The following is a 26,062-nucleotide window of genomic DNA, read 5'->3' on the forward strand; positions in this document are numbered from 1 at the left end:
TAACTGCTTAACTCTCCGTCCTCTCCGTTCAGCCGGTGTCAGCGTCCACAGCTCATATTCTGGGGGAGGTGTGTCGAGAGAAGCAGGAAGCGGCCATTCCTCTCGTGCGTCTCTTTCTTCATTACGGCAAAATAGTGCCTTTCATCAGCGCCATTGCTCACGCTGAAGTCAACCGCACACAGTGAGTGACACGTTGCATTTTTTGCAGCTACTCATCAACAACTAATATAACTAATACTGTTGATTTATGACTGCTGGCAACAATATGAGTAAAGTTATTCTACAAAAAACAGCTAAATGTTGTAAATTTGGGATTTGGAATGAATTTTGCATTAATAACTCAGGCAAATATTTATTCTTGAATCACTGTTTTGTTGACATTGTTAATTAAAGTGACTGCAGAAATGCCGACAGAAGGTTTTATGTGAACATCAGTGAGTTTAGCTTTTTGATTTGACTGAAAATATATGCTACCACTTCAACATAATTTACACCAGATATCAAATGACTCTATTAAGACATGTAGTTTATTTGTTCTGGCAGGCTTTGGTGTCTCATTTTGAAACACATGCTTTAGTTTTTGATTTGCACCACAACAAACACACTCCGCCTCCTTTTGTAGGGATCCAAACACCATTTTCCGGGGAAATTCGCTGACTTCTAAGTGCATTGATGAGACCATGAAGCTGGCAGGAATGCACTATCTTCAAGTCACACTCAAACCAATCATAGATGAGGTATAATACTACAATACTCTCATTTCTTTTTATTTTACTCACACTGTTTGTCTCTTAGATTTAACAAATCCCAGACACATTTATCTCCAACATGTTTCCCTGCGGGTATTTTGGAAAATCAATTACAAAGGGATGTTTCACTGCGTTTCTAAATTGTCACAGATTTGCACTGAACACAAACCCTGTGAAATCGACCCGGTCAAGCTCAAAGAGTCGGAAAACCTGGAGACAAACACGGTAAGAAGAAGAGTTCTTTGTGTTTGTTTGTTTGTTTGTGTGCAGTGGCTGCCTACGGTATCTGACAACCTTTACCTTCCTCCCCTCCTCAGGAAAACCTTCGTCAGTATGTCGACCGCATCTTCAACGTTATCACAACCTCTGGCGTTCGCTGCCCCACCGTCATGTGTGATATCTTCTTCTCTCTGAGAGAGTCCGCTGCCACTCGTTTCCAAGGTAACTCACCTCCTGGATGACTCACCAGAGGCGGGCGAAAGCTGCTAATAAGGGACAAGAAATAAAGAACAGGATGTGCAAGATGTCCAAGGACGCGTTCTTTTATTCGCTCAGGATCACAGAAAGGCTTTTTGTCCTCTGCTATTTGTGTCAAACCATATACCACCACTTAAACCTCCTACACACTCCTTAAGGTTATGTGTATGATAGCAAATAGAGTACAGAGTACATGTCATATACTGTGCTGCCTCCTGTTGGCCATCTCGGGGCACTGCAGCCACAAGACGACCAAACTGTCATGCATGATTAAAAATATATACATGTATCGTCTGGAACTGCATGTACACGAACAGGCACGCGTAAACAAAAACAAATTCAGTAAACACATTATACGTATTTATGTGGAAAAATCAACTGCATAGCTAAAATTACTGATGCAAGCTCACAGTTTATTCAGTCAGGGGGCTTTTTTGACACAATTGCTGAATTTAAACAATTAACTGCATATCCACATATCAATATCTGTTTTAGCTTACTTTAAGAAACATCATAAACTTCACGGTGAAAAGGACAATAGAAAACAAAATGGAACCCATTTTCATATGATTCAGATACCACATTTTAAACCCTCCAAAATGACTGGAGGTGCAATGCGTCTCAAAAGTGAATCTACCAAGTGTCACACATGACAAATGCCTGTTTTGTTTGCTCTCTAGTCGACCAAGATGTGCGATACACAGCAGTGAGCAGTTTCATCTTCCTGCGTTTCTTCGCTCCAGCCATCCTCTCGCCCAACCTGTTCCACCTACGGCCACACCATCCAGTGAGTCTGGCATTAAAACAAGCATATATACAGTACATCTGCTTCTGAAAGGAAGTGCTACTGATGATATTTAGCTTCCACTTGGTAGCTGTTAACTCTCCTAACTCTTATATTCATAAGGTTCCTTGGTACATTTTTGAGGTTCAGATTTTTTGGTCACCTTTCTTCATCCGTGTGGGTTTAAAAGTTTAAAGTTCTTGACATTTGAAAACAATCATTATTTTGCTGTATGGCCTAACCAGGTCTGGGTTTAGACTTTATTTCTTATTCCGCTAATAAAATGCGTTTTTAATGTGGTCAAACAGGATAATTGAGCTCCAGTAAATGGATTTGTTTCATGTCTTTTTCTTTCTGTAGGATCCCGCCACCTCACGAACACTGACCCTCATCTCCAAGACGATCCAGACCCTGGGAAGTCTCGCCAAGTCTAAATCTGTGAGTGCCTCTGCTCAAACTACTTTTTTTTTTTTTCTACTTTCATTCTTGTGACTAAACTAAACCTCATTAGTATTTCAATCCAAACAGTTAATTCTGTCACTCTTTCTTTTCATGCTTTTGTTTTTCCCTTCAAGGCCAATTTCAAAGAGTCTTACATGGCGACATTTTACAACTACTTCAATGAGCAGAAATATGCGGACGCTGTGAAGAATGTGAGTGTCCGATTTCTTTTCTTCTTACACGCAGTAGATCTGCCAGTTTGGAGACACGCGATCAGATCCTCCTTTTTGTCTAGTTTATCAGACGTATAAAGACAAACTTAGACAAAGAAGTGAAGAATGAAAAAGTGGATGGAGGGACGTCAGAGCAGGGTTTTTAGACCTAGAATAAAGAGTCTCTTGGATGAAAGTGAACAAAAGTAACCACCACAAGATATATGTTGATAAATGACATCCTTCACTTACCTCCACAGTTCCTGGACCTGATATCCACCTCTGGCAAATGGGATCAGAAGAGTATTGAGACACCGATCATGCTGAAAGAGGGGTAAGAAGCCAGCTTAATGTTAAACTGATATACAATGTAGAAAATATATGACTTTAAACTGATTTTTCAATACCACTCCTACAGGGTCCTTCATATGTGATGTTAAAATAATTTAGGAACAGTTATTTGAGATTATAGTAAAACTATCTTGTGTATCTTCTATCTTGTACTGTGTCTGTTTTCTGCTAATTACACAGCTTCAATGTTTGTTTGTTTTCCAACCTCCTAAGGTTGTTTCAGCGTCGTCTTCTTCTTCCTCTAGCTTTAGCAGGCAGAGAGTTATAGATGAGAAGAGGGATCACACTCGCATGTCTGGAGGATAAATATGAAGCCACGGCCATTTAGTTCATGTCGCTCTCACATCATATGATTTAAACTGTAGTTACGAGCAGCCTCTGACTTGTAATTCAAAGTCGGATCCATCAGGACTTTCTGACTACTTGGTGAAAAGAAACTGTTGGCATATTGGCTACAAATGTACCTTCAGTGGCAGTCACATCAAAGTAAAATACAATTTGAACTGTAGTGCAGATGATTCAGCAAACTTTGTGGGAGCGTTACTCTGTTTGTATCTGGTTTCTCTTGGCGATGGACCAATATGTAAGATATAAAGTAGATAATTGGTGTAACTGCTTGGTTAGCACTCCAGCTAACCACCTAATTGCAAAAATGTCCTGTGAATACTCCAACAATTCACCATTTTAAAAGGGGCAAAGTGGAAAATTGCGTGGATTAAACAAACAGTATATAGATAAAGTAGTTCGCTTTATAGGCACTGTTTAGTAAATTCTGTTACCTTCATGCTAAGCTAAGTTATGCCAGGCTAACCAGCTGTTGGCTGTAGCTTTACAGTGAACAGACAAACATAAGAGTGGCTCCAATCTTCTCATCTAACTCCCCGCCGGGAAGCAAAAAGGCGTATTTCCCAAACAGTCAAACTGGACCTTTAAATTCCACGAAAGCTAGTTTTACCTTAACCTGTGTGACCTCTTACGGTCTGATTCATTTCCAAAGTGTTCAGTTAGAGTGAAGTTACATCAGAGGCAGTAAACGGAGCCACACATGGGCTGTTGTTTTGATGGTATTCCTAATGAGGTTGTAAAGAGGAGAGCTTCCAGGTGTCAGTAGTTATGCCAGCGCCTCACTCATCCACATCCCCACCCTCTCTTGTTTCTGCTACCGGGCGTAGGAGTGTAAAACTCACTATAAAGAGGGTTGATGGGAAGGGGTCAAAAGGCACGAAGGGCAGGTAAGCACTTCTCTATATAAAAGGCTTTGCCCTTGTGACCCCTCCTGTGTGTGCACTGTGACCCACCCCCCCCCAAAAAAAACCAAGCCGGCTGTTTTCTCTCCCACCAACATCACGCGCTACCGTAGATGCTGCTGCACTTCACTTTATACCAGCAGATAAGCAACCTGTCGAGCTACTGTAACGCTGTATGATGGATGTCAGTCTTTCTGCTTTGACATGGCAGTAGAGTGAGGCGTACAGAGACTGTAGCGGTATAAAGTAAAGTGCTAACTTTAAGCCTGCTTACCGAGGAGGCTCCACTAGTGCTGATGATAAATGCCTTCTCGTACCTTGCAATGCCCGACATGCTTGGTGGTGACAGGGACAGTAGGGGTTGGTTGCTGCACAAACATTTCTGGGATCTCACATCTGCCCACATCCTGACCCTTTTATACCCTTTGTCCAGAGCCATATCACTGCCATACACACAGCACAGCCCCAGGCGCTATGGCAACCAACACACTGTCCACTCCGTAGTGTGAAAGGAGCACAAATGTTCCTGTGGGAGAAGATTAACCTTGCTGTTTATAACCCCGATGCTCCGTATTCCACGTATCCTGTGGCCCTCAGACTCTTAAAACAGAGACATCCTGCTGTTTAATCTCCTGTAAAGGACCATACCATACCGGTGCTTTTACATGTTTTAACAACAAATAGTGTTTACCTCACAGCACTGTCTAATATGCCATAAAGCACGAAAACATTTTTGTAGATTAATTTCAAGTTGCAGGCAGCCAGTGATTCCATGTATTTTTTAGGAGAACTTCTTCAGGATATCTAATCGATTCCAGTGGAATTTTACTTGTGTTTATTTATTTGTTGGAAAAGAGGTTTTAAGCTGAAAGGCACTGGTGTCAGAAAATAAATCCATAATTGAAAAAGGAAGCAAAGGGCTGCAAGTAATTATATTCATTTTCAAATTAAAAGCTGAATTATTTTCTTGATCAATCAATTAGTCATTCGACGTAGAAAAAAGAAAATGGTGACGCAGGGTTTACGTGAAAGTCTTGCTTCTCTCAATCAATAGTGCTGCAACCGTGTTTGTGTAAAAGAACACTAAAATATCATAATAGTTGTTGATGATCTTTCTGTTGAACGACAGAATCAATCAATCGATCGACTTATTTCAGCTTTAATTTCGTGTGTGTCTGCAGCACCACATGACATGATAACATAATGCAAACATAAACATGATCATTCAGTGTGATACATCAGCTACTTCAAGTTGAAATAAAGAGAGAGCCGTGGCTGTCTGGAAGGCTGTAAATAAGACAATAAAATAAAATCCTGTTATGATTTGAAAAACAAGTCAGTAAGGTGATTTACACACTATTTATAGGTAATGGGATAAAATATGCAAAAACACTGGTTCCTTTGATCATCTCCTTTATGAGTCATAGACGGACAAATCTATGAGTGCTGCACACATTTTCTTTCTACATGTACAGCAGCAATTATTCAAATTACAGCCAGCATGTAAATGGAATGATAAACATCGACTACTGGCTGCAGTGGATTCATTTAACACAAATAAAATAGGGTTTACAAACAGTTTTATGTGAAGTATATAATATATACTCGTATATGTTAAGGTGGCGCACTCTTTAACTGTAGACATACTGTATGTAAGAGATGGACTAAAAATACTGAAGGTCTTCAGAGGTATTTATCTTCCCCATTTCTCCTCAGATTCATGATAAAGAGAGCACAAGGGAGAAACCGGTTTGGAATAAAGAACTTCAAAAAGAGATGGTTTCGCCTCACCAACCACGAGTTCACCTACCACAAAACGAAAGGTGAGGTCAGCCGTTTCTCAGGAACTTCTTGCCGCCGCGTCGTTTTCTCGCCTGTTAGTGTCATTGTGTGTGTTTGTGTTGGAATCAGCAGGAAGGTGAGAAGGCGGGACGGGAATCTGCTGAGTGTACTTTTAGTCTGCACACTCATCGTCCAACACATGTGGTGGAGATTAAGTTACTGAGCAGGCAATACATTCATGCATCCAAATAAGCTCAAGACTTATCCAGAAGCTATTTCCAAACTCCTTATGTACAGATTGTAAGCAGAATTTTGTGAATGTAGTTCGTGCTATTAATAGACACTATTTTCCCACAAGGCAATGCACAAAGGAAATTGATGAGCTGCTCACAGATGCAAACATTTCAACTTAAATAAATTGCAAATTAGAGTCCAGAAAGATCTCGGGAAAACAATAAGGTGGAAACCTTTTGGAGATTATTTTGCTCTTTGTGTGAACTTTTAACTGGCAGTGTAATTCTAAAGAAGCAATTGGAGTGAAGACTGATATTGCAGCATTTCTTGTGATAAAATTACTTGGATAAAACTGAAAATCATGTTGTACAAGGTGTTATAGACATTGATACACCGGCGATTTAATGGAAGGATGCAAGAGAGCTGAAGGAGATGACGATACTAAATAAAGAGTGACAACTGAAAATGTTTGACTCTTTCAAATCTAACAAAAACACGTGACACCCATTTTTGGAGTGGTGTGTGACTTTCACTCTGAGATGTAATTATCTTTAACTCCATTAAAAATCAACATGAATAATTACACTTACCATTCATTTAAAAATTAAAAAAAAGACTTGCCTAAGAGTTGTCATGTTTTAAAGTTTTCTTAAATATGTAACTCAGTGGCGGTTGTCTATAAATCCGTGGTTATGTTGCCAACAGGAGCTGTTGATAGCTAATATTCTGTGTATTTTTAATGGAGATACTTTACCAAAATGCAGAGAAACTAAACAAAACACAAAAACTAATTTAGGTTGTATCACTCAGCTGAATCACTGAATTCTTGGCAACTTCCTGTTTACATCCACAGAAGCCAAATACTGGAAACTGTTCTACGGCTTAGAGCATGCTTATCTTCCCGGTGGTAGTAGGACATAACAAGTGGAGTGACAACATCCCACACTTTTTCACTGTTTCACTGTAACTCTTGGACAGGCAGCTTGTAAACGTGATACTCCCGGGACTCTCATGGCAGACGAACATATATTTGTATTAACTAAAGTTAATGAATGTAATCATCATTTCTCAGGTTCCTTCTCATTTTTGTCTTAATTTCTCACGTCTGATGTGTTTCCTGTTTCCTCCAGGTGAGGGCGCTCTGTGCAGCATTCCCATAGAGAACATTTTGGCTGTGGAGAGGCTTGAGGAGGAGTCTTTCAAGATGAAAAATGTAAAGACCCCATACAGCAAACCCTATGAAATATTTGTGGCTTTAAGCCTTTGGCTCTAATCTCTCCTATAATGTTCAGTTCCTTTCCTCACTTGATTTCTCGTCCTCCAGATGTTCCAGGTTATTCAGCCAGAGCGGGCTCTCTACATCCAGGCCAACAACTGTGTTGAAGCCCGCGACTGGATCGACATCCTGACCAAAGTCAGCCAATGCAACCGCAAACGCCTGAGCACCTACCACCCCTCAGCCTACCTCAACGGCCACTGGCTCTGCTGCAAGCTCTCAGCCGACACGGCCCCCGGGTGCACGCCCTGCACCGGGTAAAATCAAGTTGTTAAAATCCATCCAGCATCAGATTACTTTCCTGTGTTTTCCTCTCTCTCATTTCCTGTATGCATCTGTTTTCAGTGGTCTGCCAGCAAACATCCAGCTGGACGTAGACGGAGACAGAGAGACTGAGAGGATTTATTCCCTATTCAGCACGTACATGACCAAACTGATCAAGATGCAAGGTCAGTCACTGGCAACAGAGGGGTTGGGTTTTTTGTGAGCACGTGCGATAGCCGGTTTTATCCTCTGTGTTTATTCTCACATTGTCCTGCCTCTCACTCTGCTGCCTGTCTTCCCCCGCAGAGGCCTGTGGCAGTAAATCTGTGTATGACGGGCCCGAACAGGAGGAGTACTCCACCTTTGTCATCGATGACCCCCAGGAAACCTACAAAACCCTGAAGCTAATCGTTTCGGCCGTGCAGACCTTGGAGCAGCAGCACACCAAGTACAAGCGGGACAAGTTCAAGAAGACAAAGATTGGCAGCCAGTACGTGGTTTGATGTTTTTTGTTATGTTATGAAATACATGTTATTGTGTTTTTAATGCAATGGAGGCTCTAGTTCAGTACAGAGCAACTTCTTTTTTGAGCCAGCGGGTGGTGCAATTGCACAGTCCACAATTTCCTGATATTCCTATTTTTGTACGTACAAAGTAAGGTGGAAATGAAATGTAGCACTTTTAACTTTTTAAATAACTCTTACATCATCGCTTTACCTACTAAGGTCAGCTGTTTCCTGAATTGTCACTACTGTCCAGTCACATTTAGTTTTTAGTTTGGACTTTGTGGCTATTTTGACCTCCAGCTCACCTCACCACCTGACAATCACAACTAAACATCATCTTTCTCTTTGTTTCTCCAGGGAACATCCGATTGGAGACAAGAGTTTTCAGTGCTACATCCGCCAGCAGTCAGAGAGCTCCACCTACTCTATCTAGCCACGGCACTGTATACTGTTTCAATGAAGCCCAGAACCAGCATATTTTTCTTTACCACAGAAAAATCCATCTTAACAAAGCTCTGTATTTAGTTTTGAGTTTTAAATCTTTATTTTTTTCCTAAAACAAGAACAAAATAATCAGGTGAGATCATTTCCCTTGTTTCCAATGCAGTGTACCCGTTCAAAACCGCCTTTTTTAGAGACATTTCTGGAGGCAAAGATGCTGGTTTGGCAACTGGTATCACCTGATTTACTGATTTGTTCAGGAACAGTTTTAAGACTCGCTGCCAGACCGAAAGAGCTGCGCAGATGGACTGTTTTTTGAAGCGTCTCTTCGTGCATCGCTCCAAATCCGGAGACCTCAGATCGGCATTGGAAAAAAAAAAAAAAAAGAGGAACAATTGTGGAAGAGAGGAGGGATACGAATGAAGAGATAATCACACCATACATCTGTTTGGGTCTCCTTTCTGTGATGTGACGAGAGAACAAACGTTTTCACTGGACAGTTTTGACAGTGACCAACACGCACTTTAATCGCCTCCAAAACTATGGATGAACAAGCCTCGCAGCACACTTTCAAAAAGCTTCTTTTATCTGTTTGATTCCTGTTTGGTTGTTTTAATGGTTGTTGAATTGTTCCGTTGTATTTCACGTCTGACAGACCAAACTTTAGAAGGAAGAAGGACTGTAATTTTCTCCCTCTTTGGGTGGTGCTGTCCCCATGTACCTTTTTCATTTTTAGCTTTGCCCCAACCTCCTTAGAAGGCCGTGAAGGTCGGGGGAGGGGGGTTCATGGGAAGGGATTGTCGGGACCAAGCACAGCCCAGAGCAGCCTCACGCTAGCTGTCAAAAATCACTCTGTGCACAATTTTACCCCTCATTTTTAACCCTTTTCAACAGTGTGCTAACAGATGTATAGGTTCAAGTTTTCATGTTTCATTTGAAGCCTTGTTCTGTTGACCCGTGTGACCAGTACCGAGGTTCAAGGAGTAGAGTGGCGTTTTTCTACCTGCTTACACAACGTTTTTGTATGCTGTTGGACAGTATGTTGCTCAGTATGGATGAGTTTATGGATGTCAAAGTGCAGCTTCTCTTTAAAGTAAGCCAAAACAGCTGATAAGTGGAACTCCATCTTGTTCTCATCTATGAACAAAGACATTAGATAATGTCCAACCTTAAAACCAGCTTCTGTAGATATTAGAAACACTTGTACATTCATTACAAGTGTTCCTAGTAAAGTGGCCCCCAAATACTGTAATTCAATACAACAGCTCAGCCTTAAATTCCACGTTTATCAAGATAAAAAAAAAAAAAAAAAATTTGTTGGCATTGTCACGTAATTAGTTATTTACCAAAGTCAAAGTTACAGGTGGTGCTACTGTAAGCTAATTGGGGGTTCTGTTTTTTTTCATTAGGGAGGCAGAATATTAATTTCCAGTCCCGTACAATGCCTCCATGACAATGTCAAAAACTGAACATTACAAGCATCATAAAAGAGACTTCATGGCTGAATTTGTATGGATTACATAGGACTGTAGAGGCGTTACCACATACTGATGTAGGTCTGGATCCTGTTTATTCCAGCTGGAAGTTTAACCCTCGCTTGGCATACACATGCATTCACGGTGGATGAACATCAGTAATTCCAGAAAAGTGGCTTTAAACATAATGTAGCAGCTGTAGGTTTATTAGCATGGAAAACTTCTTCCAGACATCCAGCACTGGGCAAAAATCACCATTCAACATACTGTACATACGCTTGTTTCACTCTGTGTAAGTAGAAAAAGAAGCTCAAGCCAAGCTACCTCTTCAACTATCACAAAGCAGAGACTATGTTTTATCACAGCTCAGAAACAAGGATGGGGTTTTTTTTTAGCTTCTCTTCTAGTTAATCCATATTCTAACATTTTAACCAGTTTTGTCTCGAGTTGTAATCGTGAAATGGATCGTGTGTGACTGATTGTGTTGCCCCGTTGGCTGCCTGATAATGTGGTTCTTCTGTTCTGTGAGTTAGCTCAATGGAAATGCTGCCCCCTCCCCCCACCACCACCACCACCACCACCCCTCCCCAATGTAGTTTAAAACCTATTTATATGCATTCCTCTGAGAAGCTGTCAGCTGTGAATCTCTACCGGACGGCACCTCAGACTCTGTTGAAGGTACAGGATTTATCATCGTTAAGCCAGTTGTGTTGTGTTGTGTTGCTCCATGCTTTCCAATGGCAACCACTCTCATTGACGTTCATGTTCAGTAGCGCTCACTGACGCCAAACCAGTGCATGTGAAGTGTAGTTGTAGTCACAGCGATGGTAGCCTCCACACGACTACAAAACCACAGATGAATTTTTGTATTTTCCCAAACTAAGCACGTGTTTATGTAGCCTCATGGGTGCTCCCGTGATCACAGGATCCCAAACAGTGCCAGTCATCACTTTTCTAAAATTCACTTTTTGAAAAACAAACAAAAAAAAATATTATTGTTTAGATATGTTTTTAGATATATATACATATATATATATCTCAAAACCTGTACTGTTTTAAAAACAGTGGAGGAATTATTCCAATGACATGTTTTTCTTTGTCGAATATGTTGATCTACAGGAAGGTTCTCAACAATTTGACTCTGTTTTCTATCTTTGTCTTGTCATACAGAAATCTTGCCGTGTATCTGAACTGAATGACTGAGGTGTGTGTGTGTGTTTTGTGCGTGTGTGTGTGCTTGTGTCTGTGTGAACAGGAGTGACTGACAGGACGGGTTATATTGCCAATTGATTGAATCCAGTGTTACAGGTCAGGAAAGGCAGCGTATCACTTGTTAAAACAATCACTGCCTGTAATTATACTAAAGACGCTGTCACTCTTCTCTGGCCTGATGTGGTGTATCCTCCTCCTTCCTCTTGTATAGAACCACTGTTCATTTTCGAGAAAACTTTGCCAATAAATTCTCCCCAAACATTTTATGTACAGTAACAACACTGATAAAACATAAAGAGAGCAGCATCGCTTTCATCTCTGAACTTTGGTGAGTGTTTGTTTCCACCAGTTACTAACTCTCCAGGTTTATGAAGCTCATATTTATTATCATTTTCAGTAAAAACTTTCCCAGAAATATCAGCTTAAGTTGGTGCGGTGGTGGCAGTTACAGTAACGTCAACTCCTCCACCGTTGAGGCCCACAAAGGAATGACTTATGCAATAATGGTGTTTTAGCATGCAATAATATTAACAAGCCCTCAATAAGCCTGTCAAATGATCACAAATTAACAACGCACATTTGCTGACCTTTTTGCAGTAAAATGCCTCCTCAGATAAACACAGATTATAAAGGGAGAACAGTGTATTTTGTACAAATATTTTAAAAGTATTAAAATAAGCCTGTTATATGTGTACATAAAACAGTTGAATGAATGGTGAAAATGTGATGTGTTTGTTTCCTGAATAACTAAAAGAAAACGATATTAATGCAAATGTCGTATCTGCCTCATTTTTCTGCCCACTGCTTTACTTCTTAATTTAGTACATAACATTTTTTTTTTTTTAAATAAGTCAGATGATACAACTCAGACAGTTGTTGTGTTTATAGCTGTGGTGCTGCATTGGTCATTTGAATCCTGCTTTGTCATGGCTCTGCCTTTTGAGTTGGTATACATCCTGTTTTATTTTGTAATCACTCCCCCCCATGTGTTTAGTTCATTTATCTACTTGCTGCCATTGTGTCTTTTTCCCACCAGATTTCATACCCACCTGTGTCTTGTAAGCCAATCAGCCCCCGTGTCTATATATAGTCTTGCCTCTTCTCCTGTTTTTGTTTTTGCAGACCGGTGGTTGCAATTCTCTTTAACCTCCGCGACCCTGTGTGGTGCGTTTGGCTCCTCCTTCTATGAAAGTCGTTTTCTAGCTTTTTTTTTTTTATGTAAACCTTAAAAAAACAGTTGAGAAAAACACAGAGTTGAGAGCAGATTTCTCTCATCGCAATCAGAAATCAAGTGTTTTTTTTATGTTTGCATAAAAAAAGACACAAAATTAGCCAACCTTCATGCTCCCCCTTCTGCAACTGTGACAAGCCTTTTATAAATAATTTAAACCACACAATTTTAATGTGATAGAGTGAAAAGTAGGCTAATTAAGATATAATTATAAATGAAATGTTGTAAACATGACTTAACGTGCAAAATCCAGGTATGACTTAATGGGACTAAATTAAATGGGGCTTTTTATCATTTCCACCCGAGTTGAGTAACTTCATCATACTGATAATGAAAATGTGTAATGTGATTTATCTGAGTAACAAAGCCATGTCATAATTTTCCAATATCTATTTAATATTGAATATTAGCCTACATAAGACTGTATAATAAATATAGACAGTTTATCACCTCCCAGCTCCTCTGCAGGAATATTAAAGTGAGCTTACTGTGGTATACTGCCTGAGTTTTAGTGTTAACACACTGCAGAGCTTTGTCCTAACAGATCACTGCACCTGACTCTTTGCTTTCTTCTCTGTTCTCTCTCTCTTCTCTCACTGCCAGGATCTGTTCCAGTTGTGTTTGCTGCTCTCCGCCCTGGAGCACATGCAGCTGCACCCCGGTCCACATAATCCAGCACAACTCATCCAAACGCTTCCTTCCACCCCTGGGCATGATATATAAATACACGTTGGCCTTCTGTGATTGGAAAAAGGCTTTAGTATTCTGTCATAGTGCTTGAAAAATGTAGCGCAATGTGATTGAGCTGCCAACACACAAAACAATTAAAATCATTGGTGTCTTTCCTGAACACAACTATTAAGTATCCCCAGTGCTGGTGAGAAAAGTAAGTGAACCCTTGAATTTAATAACTGATCGGGCCTCCTTTGGCGGCAGTATCCCCAAATAAGCGATGTCAGCTGCAGCCCAAATGTTCAGGAGGAGTTTTGGACCATTTCTCCCTCGCGGAGCTGCCAAAGCTCAGCTGCTGGATGTGGTTTGAACATCCCTCTTGAGGTCATTCAACAGCATCACCATTGGATTAAGATCATATAAATTGTCTAATTATTTAGCAGTTCATGAAATAACACTTTCATGTTAAGCTGGGGAATGCAGTTTTCTGGAAAAGGCAAAACAAAAATCACAATAATAGATTTTGAAAGTAAAGCCTCAGAGGAAGAGTGTTAAACTGGGGGGGGGGGATTTAATGTCTTCTTGTGGTTGCCAGTGCTGGAATAGAAACTGAGTCGGGCTTAAAATCTGAAGGTATGTTCTGGCCATCCGCATTTGTGGTCCAGCCAAGGGGAACGATTGGCCTGAAGTCTCCATCATGGGATAGATTCTCCAAAGCCTGAATACAAAGCCAAGAAAAGGTGCCCAAGTCGACCGTTCTCTCAGGCACCTCCGGTTACAATATGCTTCAAAGTTAAATGAGAGTTTTTGCACAGTGACCTTAAACACAGTTAAGGTTAAATTTAAAGTTTGCATCACAGCAACTCCTAAACAAATAACAATGTAAAAAGTAGTCAATGTTTATCCCGTGGGCCGGTGGAACATTTTTTTTTTTTTTGATCTGGAATAGTTAGAGGAGTCTTGAAACATTTTTTTTTATTAAAAAATTATCTATACAATTGCTATGACTTGAAATGTGCGAAATTTAATCACACACGTGCGCTTGTAAAACATTGCCTATTTTTTATTCGGACAATATGTTTTCATCTGGAGAAGTTGAAGGAGTCTATACATATTTAAATGTAGTTAGTCACAGAATTGCTATGACTTTGAAATGTGAGAATTTTAAAATTTTGACGTAAAAGGCACATTTAACGGGAGCACGCGCAGCCATTCCCCCTCCCTCCCAGTTGCCTAGCAACGGCGAGACGTTTCGGGCCACTTGAACGTTGAAGACGGCCCGTGTGTGACTGACCACTTTACCTGTGAGTTTATTTGTTTTATTTTTTTATTTTTATTTTTTATAACTTATCATTTTGAGTTTAAGACTCACTCTTGCCTCTGGACTTACTGGAAACAACCAGCTCCACACAAAGTCTTCGCTTTCCAACGTGTGCGTGTGTGTGTGTGTGTGTGTGTGAGAGAGATCCTTTGTTGTGCTCCGGGCCTCCTGTCGTGTATTGTGTTTTTTTTGTTTTGTTTGTTTTGTGAACCTATTTTCTGCATGAGTTCAACCGCCCGCATGCACGGAAAGTAAACAATAGCGGAGCTGCGTGAGTGCGTGAGCAGCGCTCCCTAGCTGCGTCCTCTCACAGTCCTCCGTGTCCGCTCTCCTGGCTGCTCCCCCACCACCACCCACCACCACCACCTCTTCTCCCTCGACGAAAACACTTTCGGGAAGAATAAAGTTTTTCCCTCTCTGACCTGCTGCTCAGCCAGTCTGGTCTTCGGAGCCAAAGCTTGGCCTGGCAGGACGAACGGCTCGACTATGTGGAGAAAGAAGCGGGCTCTTGGGGAACCCTTCGCTTGTCTCGTGTTACTTGTGACGCTCGTCGATGCCTATCGATGTAAGTATATTTGGGGTTTTGCGGTTAACATGTTGAACCGGTGAAGTAATTATCGGAGCAGCCACTTTAAATTCTTCGCCCCACTTTGAAACGAACACACCGTCCAGTCTGGATGTGAGCGGCGAGGGACGCTTTTTTTTTTTTTTTTTTTTTTTTTTAAATCACTTGTAGCATATGTGAACAGAACGAGTTCAGGGTCACCCCTTTCCGCGAAACAGTGCTTGGACAACATGAGCTGATTATTACAACAAGCAGGGCTCATTTCTGGGAAATAACAGTTTCGCAATGACTCCCTTTTTCAGGCCAATTCATAGAAGAGAAATTAGGTTGTCCATGCATGCAGGCAGCAGCCCCATGAGCAATATGTAATGAAACAGAGGAGTTGAATTCCTACAGGGATCAGTCATCTTTTATTATGTTGTGGCTGCATGTGCCTGGTTACGTCATGGTTTGTTCAGCTCTGATGGCTGTAAACATGCAAACAACAAAGATACTGTACCCTGTATATACTGTGTCTTTACGCAGTATATTTAAATGACTGTTTCTGTCCCAGTCCTCAGCCACAACACAGCCTCCCAGTTCCTGAGCAGGCACAAGAGAGCCAACTCTCTGTTTGAGGAGAGCAAGAAGGGAAACCTGGAGAGGGAGTGCATCGAGGAGCTGTGCAACAAGGAGGAAGCCAGGGAGATCTTTGAGAACCAGCCGGAGACGGTGAGAGGGGAAACACGTCCTCAATCTTAACAGCAATTCAAACAGTGAATGAGGTGAAATGCGGATCAGGATGGTGAAGAGGAATAATTGAGCATTCAGAGATGACTTACACCGTGAAAAAGCAAGCGAGAGATCAGACTGGGCCTGCAACTAGTTATTATGTTCAATATTGATGAATCTGCTAATTATTTTTGTAATTTATTGACTGTTTGTTCGATCTATTAAAAATGTGAGAAAATAGTCAAATGTGAGAAAGCAGCAAAGTTTCCAAGAGCTCGAGATGATGTCTTCAAATGTCTGTGTAAGTTAATTGCTGGCTCTTTAAAGATAATTTAAACAGGGAGCCCAGAGGTCAGGTGGTTATGGTGCACATGGTTCAACATGGTTCAACATGGTTCAACATGCCCTCAGCCAGCTGGACCTTTGCTGCTTCTCATTCCTCTGCTCTCTTCTTTCACATGTCCTGTCCGTCTCTAATGTAGCTATGTAATAGAGGTAAAGAAATGCCCCAAAAATAATTAAAAACCTTTTTTTTTTAAATGGTTTAAAGTGCTGTCAGAGTATTGCGTAGTAGTTTCAGCTTTACACCAGGCACCTTTATGATATTCAAAGTGTTTAATTTCCTGCAGTATGCGTTACAAAAAGTGAGCCTGCATGGTTTTAGTCAAATGTCTTCCATAAGTCGCACATATAGATATATACTGTACTGTATATACTGTGCATTTTATATTTTATATTTTTACTGCTATTTTACTGCTATTTTATTGCTTTATATTATTTTATTATTATCTATTGCTTCCTGTATGCTGCTGTAGCGAAAAAAAATTCCCCTCGGGGATTAATAAAGTAACTACCTAACCTAACCTAACCTAACCTAACATCTGCAACACTTTGTCCTGTCTGTCTTTATTGGTAAATATCGACTTGTTGACCGCCTGTTGTCTTTTTTCCAGGAATACTTCTACCCTAAATATGTTGGTAAGTTTTCAGAATTGATTTAATCTCTTTAAATGTTGTCATATCATTTGTACTTAGCATTCACTAGCCCGTTCATACCCTCAAACATTCGCTATTTGTTTCAGCGTGTCTTGGTTCCCATCGTGTCGGCATCAACAACCACAATTCAGGTTCTGCAATCCCATCAGACCTTCGCACCTGTGTGAAAGGTGAGGCCCTTTACCCGGGCTTTTTTTTTGGGGGGGGACGACGACACTGTTTGCACTTTAGCCTTTAAATGCTTGCAATTGACATCCTGTGTGTTGTCCAAAACCAGAGATCAGTAACCAGTGCACGCCGTTTCCCTGCTACAAGGAGGGTTCAGAGCGCTGCGTGGACGGACAGGCCTCCTTCACATGTGTGTGTAAGCCCGGCTGGAAGGGGCTGTGCTGTGAGGACGGTGAGTTCTCATTCATCGTTTGTTATTTTTATCATCTTAGTTCAGCTTTTACTTTAAAAGTCCCATATTGTACACTTTTCCATTTTTTTTATTTCCATAAGAAGATTTTTTTGTGTGTGGTTGTAAGTACCCAAAAATCAAACCTCTTAAGCTCTTCTCTGAAGCTCTTGGCACGTTCATATCAATGATACCTTGCTCCAATTGGCTTGGTAGCACGGTGACAGAATGACTGCACAGTGTTTTCTTTTACATAAAAAGATGGACATACAGCATGAGGCCAAGGTTTTTGAAATCACAAACTTACAAAGGTCCAAATGGCACTGAATACAGGCTGTATGTGTTTCTTCTTGGACTGAGCGATTTGACCTTTTCACATAGTTTATACAGCACTTAGACCTGCTTTATAATCAAAAAAAGAAATGGAAATCAGAATTTATGCAATATGGGAACTTTAAATAGGCGCATATCTCTGTGCCGTATGTTAAACATCCTGTGTCAATACTGTGCACCTAAACGTAGACTTGATATAACTTTTGAACCTTGTGAAACGATAGAGCTGTCTGCTGATACATGCTGCTGTGTGATGTGTTGACCTACAGACATCGACGAGTGTTCAGATCCTGAGTTTCCAGCAGGATGTAACCAAAAGTGTAAGAACATCCCCGGCAGCTTCCACTGCATGTGTGAAGATGGCTACTTCATCATTGACAACATCAACTGCGAGGGTAAGACTCAGTCTCACGTCAAATTGAGGCTGTGTGTGTGTGTGTGTGTGTGTGTGTGTGTGTGTGTGTGTGTGTGTGTGTGTGTGTGTGTGTGTGTGTGTGTGTATGTGTATGTGTCAATGGTTTATGGCCCGTATATATGAAGACATCCAGGTGTTGTACTGTCCCTATAGAAGACACACATACTCTTACAGAGGTTTGCACGGCTGAGCAAATAACTTCCTGTTTATTTATTCATATTCATGGTGGAACCTTACGCACTTCAAAACAAAATCTCTGGTCGCCCTCTGGGTCAATACCCTTGTGTAATAGGATGTGGAGCGCTCTTGACATCTGAAAAGATGGCCCATGGTTTTTGCAGTAAACACATCAGCAGTCTCTTAACTCTGAGCCATTAGAAGCTGCTTTTTAGAAACTTGTTGTCTCATTTCAACATACTTCTACGTGTCCTGTAAAATTTTGTGTGGGCACTTCATTCACTGTTTATATGGAGTTTGTCCAATGCCCGTTGAGGTCAAAGTCTTCTCAAACATAGACTCCGTTTGGTAAATTTGCTCTCTTCCTGTTTTTATGGGCTGTGGAGATTTAAAAAGATAAATAAAAACTGTACAGACGATTTTTGCACACAGCCTGCCCATATAAATCCCTAATTAAATGTTTATGTTGAGTGATGGGTGTTGACTTTTGTCCAAAGTATACACTAGGTTGCAAGCAAACACCTTTAAATCTGTCAGAGCATTTGAGATAGCTGTGTTAAAATAATACTTGGAAGTTAAGCAGTTCATTACTCTGTTCATAAAATATCATGAAATGACCCTCATCATTTTTTTTAAGCCCAGAGTGATATCCTCAAAGTGCTTATGTTGATGGACAAACGGTATAACTCCCAGATAAGTGTATCAGTGTTTAACCTATTTATAATATCAATTTGGGATTTACTCATGGACGTTTTCTCTGAGCCTCCAAAAATATCCAGTTATTCTGCTTCTTGCTTGTTTGCTCAGCTACACGAAAGCAGTGATGTTCAGCAGCTCACTGCTTCACTGAAGCCACCAAGACAGACTTCTCATAACGGTGTTTAAATGATTTGAAAAGCGGAAGTATCACAGATTCTGTCGCATTTATTTATTTATTTCATCCATTCAACAGAATTACACTTGCAATCATCACCATATCCTTTATTTGCCTTTTTGTTCCCCCATTCAGGACTCAGACAGTTCATATTTCAAATCTTGCCCATTGTCACTTTTGTGTCTCTTTTTTTCAGACATGAATGAATGCCTCCTATATTCCAGCATCTGTGAAAAACCAGCGAAATGTGTCAACACACCGGGCATGTATGAGTGCCAGTGTCCCCGGGGATTTAAATATAACTTCACTTCAAAGACCTGCAATGGTGAGACTTCAATCCAATGTTACTCGTATGCTACAGTCTTGACAGGTGACTCAAGTTAACAACATGAAACCAAAGAGCACTGCCGGTGAATTCTTCCGTCTCTGGTTGTTTCAGATGTGGATGAGTGTGAGCTGAATGTGTGCGCAGGGACCTGTATAAACACAGTGGGCAGCTATGAGTGTCACTGTGATGGTCGTCAGGGTTTTCGTCTGGCAGCAGATCAGCGATACTGCGAGAGAATCCCTGTGTGCGTCGACCTGCACGACTATAAACACCCCGAGATGCTTTACCTGGGGGAGCAGTTTGCTGGCCTTCCTGTCATCTATCTGCGCTTCCGCCTGCCCGAGAACACAAAGTAAGTGTCTATCACACACACACACACACACACACACACACACACACACACACACACACACACACACACACACACACACACACACACACACACACACACACACACACACGTAAATGAAGTGCATTTCATTTTATTTATTTTTTTTATATCATAAAGATGTTTTGTGTATTTTTACATACATATACTGTGGAGGTGTGAGTGAATGCAATCACATTGGCAGACAGGCCAAGATTACAACATAGACGTCTGTATGTATCGTGTGCACACAAATCACAACGACTTTGAAAGGGATGCTCAGGTCACGAAGCTGCTCCCTCTTTGTGCATATGATGAGATAACCAGGCAGCTTATCTGGACAATATGGGTCTCATGCATTCGTCATCACTTCCTGTACTGGCCATACTGAAAAGGGTCGTATTTGATTACTGCCTATATGTCTGTCTCCTGATAGGTTTGCAGCCGAGTTTGACTTCCGTACATTTGACCCAGAGGGAGTTGTTCTGTACGCGGAGTCCTCCCAGGACTCGTGGTTCATGTTGGGGCTGAGGGGCGGTCGTATTGAAGTCCAGTTCAAAAACCAGCACACGTTCAAAGTTACCAGCGGAGGAAAAGCCATCAATGATGGACAGTGGCATGTGGTAAGAAAGTGCTGTAGTCCAGTAATCCTCCACATACAATCAGCTTGTCTCCCTGCGGCAAACATCGAGGTCCCTCAAGTGCTAATCGATAAACTGAACTGATGGAAAATATATTGTTCCGTGGTAACCGTGTGCTATTGTGTTTGTAAAAAGTTAGGAACATGTTCTGATAGTCCCGTTGATGTGTATTACGCAGATATCTGTGGATGAGCTGGAGAGCAGCATCAGTGTGAAGATCAGCAAGGAGGCTGTGATGAGCATCAACAGCCCCGACAGCCTCTTCACTTCAGTTAACGGCAAACTGGAGACCAAAGTCTACATCGCTGGTCTGCCGAACCGCACGGACAACGTCATCAAACCTGTAAGCTGCTCGTCTGAAGGCATTCGCACGCAACTAAATCATCTTTTTTCTTTTCACTACAGAAGAGAAATAGATACTTACAGTGTTAAATAAGTGTGTAAGAATTTATATTTGTTGGCTAAAATTCGGTATTTAAAGCATCTGTGCGTTTATCAGATCAACCCTCGACTTGACGGCTGCATCCGGGGCTGGAACCTGATGAACCAGGGGCCGTCCGGGGTGAAGGAGGTCATCCAGGAGAAGAAGAGTAAACACTGCTTTGTGTACGTGGAACGAGGGTCTTTCTTCACTGGGGAAGGACTGGCACACTTCAACATAGACTACAGTGAGTAAGTTAAGTTATACTTTATTAATCCCTGTGGGAAAATGTGATGCCTGCATTTGTTAAATCCTAACTGCTTCAGGACATTAAGCAGCCGCACTCAGTTTGTAAGGTCACGAGAGGGGTGATGCCACACATGTACTGTATATTTAAGGTTTGGGAGGAAAGCATAACACCCAGAAGAAACATAGCAACGTAGGAAGCATGCCATTTTACACAAATGGCCAGTTGGCCCTCGTACAACGAATACCTGCTTTACATAGTGACGTTTACAGTATATGGTAGGTTCCAGTGCACCTACTCAAACTTCACCAGGAGCACCATGCTAATACTGGGTAGGTCCTCCCCTCGCTCTCAAAACGCACTCTTTTTCTTGGTGCCATGGATTCCACAAGATGTTGTTAACATTCCTCTGAGATTCGTCTCCAAATTGACAGGATTGAACACGATTGTGTTCTTGTAGACGAGAAACAAAAACATGAGTAACACAGGTGCTGATGTTGATCAGCACTTACTTACAGAAGTTATTGCTTCCCCGTGCTCCGCGCGGGGGAACAAGAACAGTCTGAAATGTTTGATTGCCCCTCGTTATCAACAAAACTCAGACATGTTGTGGCATTCAAGCCGTGATTAAAGAGTAGTGAATTTCCTGAAGTATTACCTAAAGCCTTGCGCTGCTGATTGGATAGTTGCCTGAATAAGCCGGTGTGCAGGTGTTCTTAATAAAGTGCTCAGTGAGTGTGTGTGTGTTCAGTATATTTCATGAGGTTTTAGGACTATTTTAAGAGGTAAACCACGGGATTTAGAGAATATTCAAAGATATTTGCAAGAGCTGTGTAAACGTAAACCCATGTGAACTTTGAATTCAGGTTAAAAACCTGGAAATGGCTGAAGTTATTTTATTTCCAACCTGACAAAAGACATTTTATTTTGTGTGTGTTTGTAATTAGGTGATTCTGGGAGCTGGAATGTGGATATAAAGATGAATATACGTCCGTCCAGTAGCACAGGGATCCTCTTCGCTCTTGTCTCCAACAAGACAGTCCCCCTGTCGGTTGCTGTGGTAACAAAGGAAGAAAACGATGCTGTGAGTTTATTTAGCCTTTTGAAGGAAATAAGCACGTGTGTGCCTCTGTATGTCTTCATGCATTAATAAACCTTGCCAAACCCTCCATTCTCCAGAACTTGCAAGTGTTCTTGGACGGTGTCTCCGTGGCAACGCTGGACTCACTGATGTTGTGTTACCCCGACCGGCTGACGGTGCAGCTGAATGTCACTTCCGCAGGAATCCAGATTTCAGCCAACTCCTCCACCGTTAGCTACATGCAGTCCGACGCCCTGCGGGAGGCACTGCAGCGCCTTAACACCACCATGCAGAACCCCGTCAGTACATATATTGGTGGGATACCAGGTTAGTAAAAGCAGAAAGTACAAAAGTAACCATATTTTTCTGATTTACATATGGTCACCAGGATAAAGCCACTGTGATTTCCTTAAATTAGAAAAGAAGGAAACCTAAATGGGATATTCTATTTATTATTCTGCTGCCACTAGTGGCTCCGAAAGGCTGCTTTTAGTTATAATACTTAGTTCAGCTTGCTAATGCGAATGTCAACATGCTGCCATTCTGATAATCACACCGTAGTTTAACTTGTTAGCGTATGCTAATAAGCACTAAACCCAAATGTACCGCTGAGGACGATGGGAATGTCATTTGTTGTGGAGGATCTGTGACCAGATGATTGTGTAAATTTACAAATCAACGGATTATCAGATTAAATATTGAGAGGAATCTGAATGACTGTACCAAACGTCTCGGCAAGCCATCAAACAGTTCGCTAGAACCCACATGTCACCCTCATGGTGGAGCTAGAGTACAGCTTTGGGGATCTACACCGTCACTCTTATACACTGTATAATACTGGAATGTGTTGACGTTGGGATCGTTCAGTCTGGATCAAAGTAATAGTAGTGATCAAAACCATTGCAATCCGTGCAGCCATGCCTGTAGTCTGCCAAAAGGTTTGTCACGAGTTACTTTTCATGACTTTAGAAGTCTCAAACTCACATTTTTGGACTTAATCTGCCAGTTTGTTCTGTTGTGATGAATTCAAGTATTTTTACTACTTGAATTCTACTTGTCTACCTTATAATAGCCTTCCTCCTCGTGGGTTATATTTACCACCACCTCTCATTACTGTCACTCACTGACTGTCCCGCCCTCTCTCTCTCTTTTTCAGACAATGTCCCGTTCCCTGCCAACCCTGTGACGGCCTTTTACCACGGCTGCATGGACATCACCATCAACGGCCAGCAGCTAGACTTTGACGAGGCTATCAGCAAGCATAACAGCATTAAGTCCCATTCGTGTCCTCCTACATTCGCCCCTGAGAGTCCCCCTGATGCACTGCACCTGCACAGGAAGTGACCTTAATTAAAGAAGCACGTCACAGTAAAAAAGCCCTCAAATGAGGCAACATCCCACAGGGGGCCACCTCTTGGGATATTTTGGAAAGAGAATGAAGAGAAGGAGAAGTGACAAGAAGAGGAGATAGAGGGTTGATGGTGCATTTTAAGCTTTGTCTTTTACTTTTCATCTGTAAAGTATTATTTTCTGCCTATGGAGCTTTATTTTGGGTTTTTTTTAGTGAGTCACAAGGAAAGCTGGTTCTTACCAGTGAGCGAGTCAGAAGCTGGATGACATATTTGTAGCAGTTTGTTACAATAATTTAAGTGATTTCCAAGAAAAAGAGCTGCGCTCTGTAGCACACATACCGTGTGTTGAGCAACAGATAGTTATGTTTGTGTAGAAAAATAAACAAATGGTCACTGTTGACCAGGCTGCTGAGATCACCTGCATCTTTGCCCTCCGCTGCTGAATCCTGGCACTATCTCTAAATTCTCAACCCTGGGAGATGGATATTTGAAACTTCGGTTGTGGCTGTAAAAACCACAGAGGAGAAAGCTGAGCCTTCGGTCCTTCAATCCAAATCTGTCACATTTCCTTAAATTAAAATATGATTGACTTTATTAATCCCAGTGGGGAAATTCTGTATTCTTGTTTGAATCATCATCCGTGAGTGGAGTTCTGATTTTCTGAGTGGATGCATGGGTTTAGTATTGTTTAGAAACGGGGTTTTTATCATCTTTATTATAGACCACTATGGGCGTCACCAAACGCGTGCACCACCTATAATGTACAACTTCTGCTGTTCTCCTGTTTCTGTCTTAATCTTCAAGGTCCTCCTGGTTGTCCTGTGGTCAGAATTCGCCTTGTATATAAAACAAGCCATCTTTAATATATAACTTAAGTGTTCAGGTTTTTGTTTGTTTTAATAAAACTGCATCAAAACAACCTCCTTTTGATACAAGTGAATTTTAACATTGTTCTTCTGCTATCTTGCTATAGCCAGAAACAAGCCACACAGGAAATAATCTTCTCAGAGACTGGGGAGGTTTTCACAGTTAGTTTTGAAAAGTATCGATGATCACGATAATGCTGCAAATTAAATCATATTGTTCAGTCTATAAAGACAATAATATTCAGTGAAAGTATTGTAGCGTGAGTGATTCAGACATTGATGTTTCATGTGTCATAAGTTCAACATAACAAAGCACACTTGAGTCTCCTGTAATCGTGTTTCCAGCGCTGCTTCTGTCCTAAATCGTTGCTGACACAACAAACTCATGTCTTCTAGTCCAAAACACTTTGACCCAGGTGTGTTTTCTCCTTCATGGAGAGATTTCTGGAGGGATCAACCAGTTTAAACTAAGTTTCCTTTCATTTTTCATTTAAAGCTTAGAGTTGTTTAAAATACCCCTAAATGAAGTGAATGATGCTGTTCATAAATCAGTTATCCACTTTCAGGCGTATTTGCAACATACATCAATATAGCTTGCAAAATACATATTTTTTATGTTTTTTACTACATCAAACCATGATTTTAAACAATATTGCAACCTTTCAGACACATCACAGTATATCCTACCCATACTAATTTGAGGTTTCACTTTGATTTTTTTTTTTCTGTGGAAGAGCCGAACTTCAAATCTAACGGCCCAGAAAAGAGGATGTGAGTCAAGTGAATAAGGAAACTGATTTGTAGAAAAATGAAACACATTTCAGGATAAATGAAAGCGAAAGAAAAAATACATGGGAAAACAAATATTTGACTAAAATTTTTTGTATTATTTATGCTTTAATATAAAAACATCTTTTTAATGTTGAATGTAACAACTTATATTATTGTGTGTATTTATGTTGAGCAAGTAAATCTATAACAAAATATCATATTTTAAATATTACCAAAGCCTTGTAAGCCACCACCTGCTGCAGGGACAGAGGAGCACTTTCTCCAAAAGACTCCTCCAGCTCCGCTGTCACAAGGACAGATACAGGAGATCATTCCTGCCCACTGCAATAAGACTGTACAATAACTCACCTCTGGCAAAATCCATCATCTAACAATAATACCGTTGTCTGTTTTTCTTGGTTGTTTAAATATATATAAAAAAAAAAAACTTTGCACTATTGTTTAGTTAGTTTTAATTTAATTTAATTATTCCATTTTATTTTATTCTATTTATTGTATATACTGTGCATTTTTATATTTAATATTTTTTTACTGTTATTTTATTGCTTTCCCATATCTATAAATGCTGCTGTAGCCAAAAAATGTCCCCTTGGGGATTAATAAAGTATCTATCTATCTATCTATCTATCTATCTATCTATCTATCTATCTATCTATCTATCTATCTATCTATCTATCTATCTATCTATCTATCTATCTATCTATCTATCTATCTAAATATAATGCTCATACATAATGCATTAATAAGTAATTCATCAGCCTCTAAAATATTAATTATTTGCAAGTTAAAACACTATTAAAAGTGATACATAAAAATGTGCAAAG

At 40.7% G+C, this 26,062-nt stretch overlaps 2 protein-coding genes across 2 annotated transcripts in view; both read left to right on the plus strand.

Moving 5' to 3' along the window:
- rasa3 (RAS p21 protein activator 3) overlaps positions 1 to 12,980 on the plus strand; it is a 40,231-nt gene extending 27,251 nt beyond the window's left edge. The window contains exons 11-24 of the mRNA XM_069697765.1: positions 33 to 181; positions 623 to 737; positions 900 to 974; positions 1,067 to 1,190; positions 1,907 to 2,013; positions 2,371 to 2,448; positions 2,586 to 2,663; positions 2,924 to 2,997; positions 5,978 to 6,084; positions 7,408 to 7,490; positions 7,602 to 7,810; positions 7,899 to 8,002; positions 8,124 to 8,307; positions 8,681 to 12,980. Of these exons, the coding sequence (XP_069553866.1) occupies positions 33 to 181; positions 623 to 737; positions 900 to 974; positions 1,067 to 1,190; positions 1,907 to 2,013; positions 2,371 to 2,448; positions 2,586 to 2,663; positions 2,924 to 2,997; positions 5,978 to 6,084; positions 7,408 to 7,490; positions 7,602 to 7,810; positions 7,899 to 8,002; positions 8,124 to 8,307; positions 8,681 to 8,756 (1,563 nt within the window). The 3' untranslated portion in view covers positions 8,757 to 12,980. The remainder of the gene's footprint in view (positions 1 to 32; positions 182 to 622; positions 738 to 899; positions 975 to 1,066; positions 1,191 to 1,906; positions 2,014 to 2,370; positions 2,449 to 2,585; positions 2,664 to 2,923; positions 2,998 to 5,977; positions 6,085 to 7,407; positions 7,491 to 7,601; positions 7,811 to 7,898; positions 8,003 to 8,123; positions 8,308 to 8,680) is intronic.
- A 2,027-nt stretch (positions 12,981 to 15,007) lies between these two features.
- On the plus strand, positions 15,008 to 24,499 carry pros1 (protein S). The gene is made up of 14 exons (XM_069697769.1): positions 15,008 to 15,240; positions 15,794 to 15,951; positions 16,905 to 16,929; positions 17,034 to 17,117; positions 17,225 to 17,347; positions 17,947 to 18,072; positions 19,340 to 19,468; positions 19,583 to 19,823; positions 20,275 to 20,461; positions 20,658 to 20,822; positions 20,979 to 21,147; positions 22,095 to 22,231; positions 22,327 to 22,555; positions 23,385 to 24,499. The coding sequence occupies exons 1-14, from the start codon at positions 15,162 to 15,164 to the stop codon at positions 23,570 to 23,572; spliced, it is 2,040 nt and encodes a 679-aa protein (XP_069553870.1). The 5' UTR covers positions 15,008 to 15,161; the 3' UTR covers positions 23,573 to 24,499.
- Positions 24,500 to 26,062: the final 1,563 nt, after the last annotated feature.

The sequence above is a fragment of the Brachyistius frenatus genome, unplaced genomic scaffold (genome assembly GCF_029030835.1).
Source record: "Brachyistius frenatus isolate BFR_SWC_R1_liver_20210118 unplaced genomic scaffold, ASM2903083v1 Contig_24, whole genome shotgun sequence".
NCBI classification, from domain to species: domain Eukaryota; kingdom Metazoa; phylum Chordata; class Actinopteri; family Embiotocidae; genus Brachyistius; species Brachyistius frenatus.